This window comes from Capsicum annuum, chromosome 3 (genome assembly GCF_002878395.1).
Source record: "Capsicum annuum cultivar UCD-10X-F1 chromosome 3, UCD10Xv1.1, whole genome shotgun sequence".
NCBI lineage: Eukaryota > Viridiplantae > Streptophyta > Magnoliopsida > Solanales > Solanaceae > Capsicum > Capsicum annuum.
Genome location: NC_061113.1, coordinates 40,328,961 through 40,339,435, shown reverse-complemented (window position 1 = coordinate 40,339,435; position 10,475 = coordinate 40,328,961). Strand labels below are relative to the sequence as shown.

Sequence of the window (10,475 nt, the reverse complement as noted above, 5' to 3'; positions counted from 1 at the left end):
TAATTTAATATTTGTATTTGTATAATTTAACATTTGTATTTGTAGTATTCAATTTGTATCGATAAAATATAATCTCTATCAATGGATATAAATAAAAGTGTTCGTAGAAAGAAAAATAACAATTCTTTTTCAATTGTTTAAAAATAAAAATGACGTCGTCAATTAGAAATTCAAATCCAAAGAAATAAAATAATAAATACTAATACATTATGCGATCAACTTAAAAATACAAATACAAATACAAAATAGTTTTTTAAAAATACAAGTGCATTGACAAAAATAGAATTCAAATACAAACAAAATGAAACTACAAAATATAAATATAAATTAGTTCTTCAAAATACAAGTGTGAATTGTATAAAATATAAATGATGGTGCGAACTATAGAACACAAATACAGTGTAAACTATAAAATATAAATACAAATGTTAATTATAAAATACAATACAAATACAAGCGCAAATTATAAAATATAAATACAAATACAAATACAAATACAAATACAAGCGCAAAAAATAAAACAAAAATAAAAATACAATTTTATCAATGAATACAAAAATATAACTGATGTTGCTAATAAAAATACAATAAGTGATTGCGGTATTTTCATTATCATTCATGACTTGTTCTCGACGTAGCCATATTTTTCAAAAATACAAAAAAATATAAAACATAACCAAAACAATGAGAAAGAAAAAATACAAAAAAAACTAAAAAAAAAAAAAAAAAAAAAAAAAGAGAAATAGAAATTTGAGATAGAAGAGAGAGAAAAAAAAGAAAAAAGAAAATGAAAATAGAAAAAATATTAAAAAGTAAAAAAAAATTGAAAAAAGAGACAAAAAGGTAATAATGGTAAATACAAATACAATGAGTCGTTATAATATTTTTGTTATTATTCATGACTTGTATTCGATGTAGTCATGTTTTTTGAGAATACAGAAAATATAAAATATGCAACCAAAAAATGAAAAAAAAAAAAAGAGAAAAAAAAAGGGAACACAAAAGGAAAAGAAGAGAAATACAAAACTATCTTAGAAGAGGGAAAAAAATTTCAAAGAACAAAAATGGAAAAAGAAACAGAAGCTAATTTTGAAAGTTAGTTACGGGCGATCCCATTTTTGCTGAAACATAACTATTTTTGCCATTTTGCTGAAACATAACTATTTTTACTCTTTCCTTTATACATACATCTACATGCACCAAAACTTTTTGATGGTTTCAAGTTTTACTTGAGTGGAGATTTCATTCCGCCTTACAGAAGTGACCTATTAATTAGTTCTATAGTTGAGAAGGCTAGAGGTCCTATTGTTCGAAGCAAGGAACAATTATTGAAACATAGTCATACTGTATGCATAGGAAGCTCAACCACCTTCTCTAGACTAGTTGTATAAATGTGAAAAAGGAATCCATAATGAAATAGAGATACTCCCTTGGTTTAGTTTATTTGTCTTGTTTTTGTTTTTAATCTATTCTAAAATGAAAGTCTCTTTCCTTTTTTGTCAACTATTTAATTATAACATTATACCGGCATATTTAAAACCACAAGATTAAAGGATACTTCTGTACCTTGTACATAATATCTTTAGTTTAAGATTAGTACAAGATTCAAAAGTTTCTTTACCTTCTTAAACTCGTGAGTTTCAAGTCAAAAAACAAACAAACAAATTGAAACATAAGGAGTAACTAACAACCTTGATTCTAAAGTTTCATAATTTTGTATTACACAATATCTAGTTATAAGGTATTTGACCGAGAAGGATTACAAACTAGATTATTAACTAGTGACTTTTCTTCTTCGATCATCGACATGCTAAGTGAGGGTTGCATAGCCTCCTACAACTCATTGTTGGTTTTGTTGATCTCGGTGTTATAAACGAAGAGTCTTGCTACAACCAGGAAGAAAAGAAAGTTGATAAAGCTCAAGATAGCATAAAATGCATAGTAATAGTCCAAATGAGAGACATTGAGATTGTCCAAAATCCACCCTTTGTGTCCATTTTTCTTTGTGACATCTGCCACAGTTGACAGTAGAAAGCTGCTGAGGAAATAGCCAACACCCAAGCTAGTTGTAGCATATGCAGTCCCAAGGCTTTTCATACTATCTGGTGCTTGATCATAGAAAAACTCGAGTTTTGCAACCTCCACAAAGTTATCAGCAACTCCCATCAATACAAACTGGGGAAGCAGAATGAAAATACGTAGTGGAACAATCTGTTTTTTCTCAGTAATTCCATGTTCTCTAGCTACACTAAGCCTTTTCCTTTCGACGAATGAGGCAGTAACCATGACTAGGACATGCAAGAAAAGGCCAATTCCTAGTCTTTGCAACAATGTGATTCCCCTTGGGTTCTTTGTGTATTTTCGAAGAATGGGTACAATGAGGCGGTCATAGACAATAATGGTGATCAACATGGAGATTGTTATGAATGCTGTAAGAGATGCTGGAGGAATTTCAAACTTCGGACCGAGTCCTCTCTTCAAGGTTGTACCTTGCTTAATAAAGAGGGTATGTGTTTGTGCTAGCATCGTGCTTGGTATGAAAGTTGCTACAAGTATTGGTAGCATTTTTATCATTTGCTTAGCTTGTTCAACTTGAGTGATTGAACAAAGTGTCCAGGGTGAACTAGGCCCTGTTTTCACAGCTGCCTTGTCAAGAAGTCTGCAGGCAAAATGATCCAAATCACATAAAATCCAAGCAAAGAAATTAAAAACTAAGCATTAATAATCTGAAGTTTAGCTGAAATACACGTACATTCTAAAAGAATTTTACACTACCAGGTTACCATGCAAGTTTCTGTCGAAACTAATAACCTGAAAAATAAAGCAAATTGTCTGCAACAATAGGTTAAAATTACACACATGGAAACCTGGTGCACTAAGCCCCCGTTATGCATGAGGTCTACGAAAAGGCTGTACCACATTGAATCTATTGTATGCAACCTTGTCTTGCATTTCTACAAGTAGTTGTTTTCACGGTTTGATTCATGACCTCTTGAATAAATAACAACTTTAATTGATAGTTTGAACTTTGTTATGTTGTCAATGCATGGAGATTAAATACTTACTCCATCCCAATTTAAATGTCTTAGTTTGACTGAGCACAAAGTTTTTTGAATCTTGCTGTCTTAAATTAAAGGTGCAGGTAGTCCTTTAAATCTTGTGGTCATAAATTTGTCATATAGGATGTTAGGTTAGAATTGTAAAACTTACTAAATATAGAAAGAGACTCTATTTTGAACAAACAAAAAAGGAAAGTATTAAGAGATCTAAATTTGTACAGAGAGAGTATCAGAATATTGTCACCTTAGAGAAGTGGTATGATCAATTCTGAAGATGCCTGCAGAGGTAGCATACTCTTCCAAGCTAAGCTCATGAAGTTCCTTTGGGTCATTAGGGGCAACCACCTTCCACTTTCTAACAGCAGCAACAAGAACTTGAGCAATCCTAGTGAATGGACTCCCTGAAGGTGTTTTGTGCCTATAATAACGAGTCCCTATCAAGAACACCATAATAGACACAGCAAGTCCAGCAGTTGGAAGTCCATAACCAACACCCGGTCCAACATTGTCTTGCAAGTAAACAAGGAAAGTGTTGGAGAAGAGAGTTCCAAGAAAGATGCTAAACATCCACCAATTGAAAAAGGATAGCTTTTGAAACCTCTCTTTAGCCTCAAAATCATCAAACTGGTCTGCACCCATTGTTGAGATATTAGGCTTGGTTCCACCAGTACCAATAGCAACTATGTACAAAGCACAATAGAAGATGCCAATTTGGAAAGAAGAAGCACTTTTAGGGCAGTCTATGTCCTTGATTCCTTTGCCACAACTTGGAGGTCTCAAGGGTTTCACTGAAGCAGACAGTGTCACCAAACACATTCCCTGTTGCAGTCAATTGTGTGTCAAAGAACAAAGCAAAGGGTTGTAAGTTTTACAAACAGTGCTAAATTGACCCAAGAGTGACCACTCGAACACTATTTGTCAAAAAACTATATCGTCCATATTGACAATAATACTATGTACATAGGCCAAAGCAACTTCATAGAAATATATACTAAAGCTTTGAACATCTTTAGAAAATTTTCTGACTTCGTCACTGTTTCCATATAGTCAATGCACTTTTGATATATTACATCCAAGTAATCTGTGTAACGAAAAAATAAACCACCAAGATGATCATTATGGTAGTAATTCAGTAAAAAAAATTAAAAACTACTACAATTTTTGTACCATGGTGATGTATAATTAGGGCTAGGCACAGAGCCGAGCCAGCTCGGGGATAGGCTAGGCTTGCATGTATTTAGTTCGGCATGACTCGGCTCGATTGAAGCTTGGTCAAAGCTCGGGCTCAATTAAACCAGCTCGACTCAACTTGATTGGCTCGTTTCGAACATGTAAAGATTACTTTAAAACCAAAATTCATTAATGTAATAAAAGTTAGAGAAGTATCAATTTAATACTATTTTTTATTATAATTAGTTACTCCCTTCGTTTCGGAATAAGTGAATTGTTGGGGTATTTATTGGTGTTTCAAAATAAGTGAATCATTGAATTTTTTTTCAAATTTACCCTTATGATTTGACAACCAATTAACTTTTAAAAAGGTATTACAAGATCAGCTTTTTCTTTTTTTGGGGGGTAAAAATGGAAAGTTGTGTTAAATTTATGTCTTTAATATTTTTTCCTTAATCTGTGTGCCAAAATCCAACAATTCATTTATTATGAAACGGAGGGAGTATAATTTTGTACTTTTTAAATTAATTTCATGCAATTAGTTTTTTATAAACACTGTTTTTAAGATACTCTATGGAGTTACATTTAAAAATTCAAATAAAAGAAATGCAAAATTATATGACTTTTGTTGAATTTACTATTGCTTTTTTTTTTTCTTACTTAAACTTTTATTTTTTGTTCAATATTAACCTATGTCATTTGAATTGGATTCTAGTTTAGATTTTATTACATATAACTAAATCAAGTTGAATGCAATTATCAATTTAAACTAATAACGATTATAATTAACTCGAACAAACATATTATAATAAATTGTTTTTAATGACGTAGTACTACACTAAACTCAGTATTAAAGCGTCAACTCAGCTTAGCTCGGACTAGGCTCAGCTCAGTACTGGTCAAAGCTCGTTGAGCTGGGCTCGGTAGAGCTGAGCTCGGACTCGGCTCGACGCCCAGGCCTGTGCATAATTGAGCTTATACAAAAAATAGTTTTATGGCTTTGGTGTAGGTAATAAATCAAACGAATATAAAAATGAAACAAGTTGATACTTATTAATTACCATAAGGTAAACAGCAGAAGAGATGATAAAAGTCCAGTAACGACCAAGATGAGCATCAGCAATGTAAGCACCAATAAGGGGAGTCAACCAAACAGTACCAACCCAGTTGGTAACATTGTTTGAGGATTTGACAGTGCCTTCATGGAACTTGTTGCTTAGATAAATCACCAGATTTGTTGATATTCCATAAAATGCCATCCTCTCAAATACCTCATACCCTGTACATAAATAATAATACTAATTAATTTTTTTTACTCTCTGTCGCAATTTGTGTGGCACATTTGATGGTACGGGTACCCACATAAATACTACTTCCTCCGTTTAAAAAAGAATGACCTAATTTGAATAAAGAAGACTTTTGAACCTTGTGATGTTAAATTAAAGATATATCAAATATACCAAATTGTCCTTCAATCTTGGTCTTAAATATGTCATGTGGAAAGTTAAAATTAAAAAATTGCTAAAAAGGGATAGGGGTCATTCATTTTAAAACGAACTAAAAAGAAAAATAGGTCATTCTTTTTTAAACGGAGGAAGTAATAGTATTTGAAACATGCTTTTTCAAACATTTTTGAATGCAAAATCATTACTTAATCATTTTTTGTGTAATCAATTTCTTCGAAATGTTTTTCAATTGTTAAATTTAGATAAGATTTTATCAATTTCAATATTTAAAACCATCCTTGTACCGAGGCAATCATTACATGAACTAGTTATTAAGTAACATGAATCTATAAGCAATAAGTTGACAAAGTTTAGATAAAAAAAAATAATAATAGAGACGTTAGAATGATAAAATCTGATTCAAGAATTTCATAACTTGGTATACCCAAATTTAATATGCTCATTAAGATGCTTGAAACCTAAGAAGAAAGGGGGAAAAAAGAAGTTGCAATTCATTTAGTGTCACACTTCTCGACAACTAACTCTTATTTTTTACAAAATGTTGCCCTAACTTATCAAAGATTTGAAAAAAGAAAGTACAGGAGAAATTAATGAGAATGATTAAAATAATGGAAGTGTTAGCGGATAGAATATAAGAAGGTAATAATACATTAATGTATGTTTTCTAGATTGTTTCTTCTATTAAAAAAAGTTAAAAGAGAATAAAGTAAATAAATTAATAAAAATATGCTGTACTTTTATCATAAATATCAATTCTTTAAAGCCAAAATTAACATACAAGTAGTTATTTACTATTGATAAATTAATTAACCCCCGAGGAGTTGAGGCATATGCCTTACTGGCTAGCCATAGAGCCCCCTCTGCATGTGAATTGCTAGAAACATGTGGAAAGTATATAGCTCAACAAATTAAACAACATACATATAAGGGGAAGTAAATAGAGGAAGGAATGATTTGAGCCTTTTATTGTAGATAGTAGTAGTAAGAAAATAGGGTTTTTATTCATTTATCTAATGATGAATCAATGACCTATTTTAAGTAAGAAGAGCTTTTGGAAAAGTAGTAGGACTAAGAAGTCTCCAAGTGATCATGGTCTTATAAGGGACTGACAACCACATATTTATGTGATGGATCAAGGGAAATGATTTTGTTATTCTATATCTAATCGGTGTTTTCCTATTATGATTCATCTAATTTGATTTGCCTGAGATATCCATTTAAAAGCAAGTTCAAAATTTAAAGTAATTAACAAGTGAATCACGGAGAGCATAATTATATGTACATATTTTGAATTTTTGCATGTGTATATATATACATGAAAAAAGTGAGTCTGGTTGGACCTATTATGTATGAATACTATATTAGTGTGAATTAAGAAAATTAATTAACATACCAACAATGAAACAACAAGCTCTCCATCTACCAGTTTTGGATCTGAGCACAGGTCTACCTTTGAGGTCCACAGTCCCATCTTGCGTATAATCTTCACCCCTAATATTCCCATCTCTTTTCTCTAACTCTTCGGTCATCATACACAGAATTAAGAAGAAATTACAATAAATTTGGGGATTTGGGTCTTGGATTGGAAGACTCTTTTTGTACTTTTACAATAAGAGTACTAGACATATATTTCACAGTCATGTTTGTGCCAGCTTTTGTATATTGAAGGTTCCTATATACATGTCCCTCATAGTTCCAAATGTTGTTTTCAAGCTGCATATAAAATAAAAAAAATTGCCAGCAACTAATGCAAAAAAGTTTTATGTATATTTTCTTTTAATATTTTTTTTAAAACAAATAAAATAAAATGTTTCTTGTCCACGTTTATTTAGATTTGTTTGGAATGTGCAGCATCAATATTATCGACGACCAATTATTACAAGGAACTAATTGACATATATTGTAGACGGAAACAGTCATGTTGAAGAAAAGACGAAATAATCTAAAATGTAGTCATATACAGAAAAATATTTCTATGAGCTTGAATATATATCGAGAGATATTTCAAAAATAAAAGTTTGTTATGCATAGGATCCGGAGAAAGATTAAGGAAAGGATTGAACATACATACATATATATATATATATATACACACACGCATTGTGTGTGGGGTGGGGGGAGCGTAGGTGGGTGGATGGTGGTGGTGGGGTTGCTAACATGCTACATGAAGGTATATATTAGCATATAATATATCTTCATTTACATTTACAAGATATTAGAAGTGTGAAGATTCTTTAAAAATGATTTGAACTTTTTATCCTTTAGTAAAAGATTCTAGTTTAGACAAAATCGTTGTTTCACTTTTTTTTTCCTCAATTTTTTATTTAATTTAAAATTAACTTTTGTTGATAAAGATTTAATTTTATATTGTAAAATTTAGATAAAAGTAATTATTTAGCTAGTTCTTTTTAGACATAGGAATTGATTATAAATCTTATGTTACTTTGTTATTGATAAAAAAAAAAAAATCTTTTGAATGAAACACGGTTCACTTCTTTCAAAAAAAAAAAAAAGAGACTTAGTTTTTAAAAGATAATTAGGAAAACCTAAGGACATTAAACTCTACTTTTTCTTATTAGCGAAATTTGGTTTAGGATTAATTGTCATATTTAACACCTATAAAAAAAAATCTATAATTCTATGTAAGTAATATTTTGATTAAATTTTTACCCAAAAAAATCGTCTTTCTTCTACTTCTACTTTCTTTATCTTCTTATTTTGATTTTGATTCAAGTCGTTTGCTTGCATTACACTAAATTTGTTAAAAATAGCGATAGGAGCAAATCCAAAATAGGTGTCAATTTCAATGATGGAATATTTGTTTTCTCTTTTCTGATTGATTGATTTTACTGGTAGTAGATGAATATCACTCAACTTTGAGAAAATTTTTGTGTAAAGGTTAGGTTTAATTGTATTGTTTTGATATCTCTAATATCATATTATTTTGTATGTTCTGTCGGACTTTGAGGAATTTTTATGAAAGGTTAGAGTTAATCGTATTTTCCTAATATCTTACTATTTGTTGTTTTTCTGCTTAATACAGGTGGCAGATGAATGTCTGTCGACTTTGAGAAAAAATTTTGTGTAAAGGTTAGATTTATTGTATTTTTTTTTGATATATCTATTATCATATTATTTTGTGTTAGTTTATAGTTTACAGGTGATAGATGAATGTCGGTCAACTTTGAGAAAAATTTTGTGTAAAGGTTAGGCTTAATTATGTCATTTTGATATCTCCATATTATCTCACTGTTTATCTGTAGTTTATATGTGGTAGATTAATGTCGGTCGGCTTTGAAAAAAAATTTTGTGTAAAAATTAAATTTAATTGTATTGTTTTAATATCTCTATTGTCGTATTGTTTAATTCACAATTTAAAAAAAAAATCATGATAAGTGGGGTACGGTTGAGATGGGTCAGACATGTGAAAAAAGATGTACGGATGTCCCAATGTGGAGGCATGCCAGATTGACTATTGATGATTTTAGGAGAGATAGAACTAGATCGAGTAAGTATTAAAGAAAGCTGGTTAGACAGGACATAATGCAATTACAATTTACCAAAAACATAGCCTTATATAGGAAGGTATGGAGGACACAAATTAGAATAGAATGTTAGTAGGTAGCACTGCGTTTGTTTTTTGTCGATTAACGTGATATACACGTGCAATATATATATATATATATATATATATATATATATATATATATATATATATATATATTAAAAGTGTGAAACTCCTTAGAAAAGTGAATTGGACTTTTGCCCTTTATTAAAACTATTCGCTTTAGACAAAACTGTCTTTTACCCTTCTCCCTACAATTAAATTCTACAAAATAAATATACTAAAATTTTCTTATAATTAAATTCTTCCCAAATTTAACTCCTTCTTTCAAACCAAAAAAAAAATGCTCAAAATTTTCCTTCCAAAAAAAAAAGCTCAAAATTTTCCTTTAAATTTTTCTTCCAAAAAAAAAAAAAAGCTCAATTTTTTTCTTTTCCCCCAACGATTAAATTATATTAAATATTAACTATAATAAAAAAAATAAAACCTTTCCTTAAAAAAATCGGATACTTTTTCAGTGTCAAAATAAAATTTGGTAAAAAGAACCTTTACCAATTAAAATTGGCTTGATCCAAAAAAATAGAACAAAAAATTCTATTTACAACGTACAAAAAAATTGGGAAAAAAATCGTTCCCAAATAAAGTAGAATTTTACGTAGCTCTTTACAATTTCTTTGAAAACGATGCTAATTATATTTCTTTTCTTCATCAACAATTATGAATTTTAGTTATTTTTAGTATAAACTATTTGTTGAAGTCTAGCCACACGTTGACCAAATCGTTCTTGCGGATCGGCAGTAAATACTTCTTCAACCAAAAGAAAAGGAAAAAAATACTAATGGAAATTGAGGTAATTGTCCATCAACATCTAGCACAACGTCCACTGCAAGTTGCCGCTTAATGGCTTGTATAAGTGTTAATTGACAGAAGATCAATTTAACAAATAAAAAAAAGAAGGTATGTTTTAATTTTTTTTCATGCATATTGTCCTTTATTTATTTTTAATGTATGGCCTCGGTGAATTTTTTGTGTTGGAATACAATAATATATGATGTTAATTAGTAGATGTTTGTATGTGCCCCCACATAGTTTACTGATCTAAGTGAGGGTAAGTAGCCGTTATATAGTATATATAGCGTTATCAAAGGATGAACATGACTTTTTCATTTTTACTTAGAAGTCTCAAGTTGTGAATATATTGAAAAATTATGGCAG

At 30.1% G+C, this 10,475-nt stretch overlaps 1 protein-coding gene across 1 annotated transcript; it reads right to left on the bottom strand.

Moving 5' to 3' along the window:
- Window positions 1-1,524: 1,524 nt before the first annotated feature.
- Window positions 1,525-7,342, bottom strand: LOC107866371 (protein NRT1/ PTR FAMILY 5.2). Its single transcript, XM_016712457.2, has 4 exons — window positions 7,089-7,342; window positions 5,291-5,508; window positions 3,304-3,878; window positions 1,525-2,659 (listed from the first exon to the last, which is right to left on the bottom strand). Exons 1-4 carry the CDS (start codon window positions 7,225-7,227, stop codon window positions 1,834-1,836), a joined length of 1,758 nt encoding a protein of 585 aa, XP_016567943.2. The 5' UTR covers window positions 7,228-7,342; the 3' UTR covers window positions 1,525-1,833.
- Between the last annotated feature and the right edge of the window lie 3,133 nt (window positions 7,343-10,475).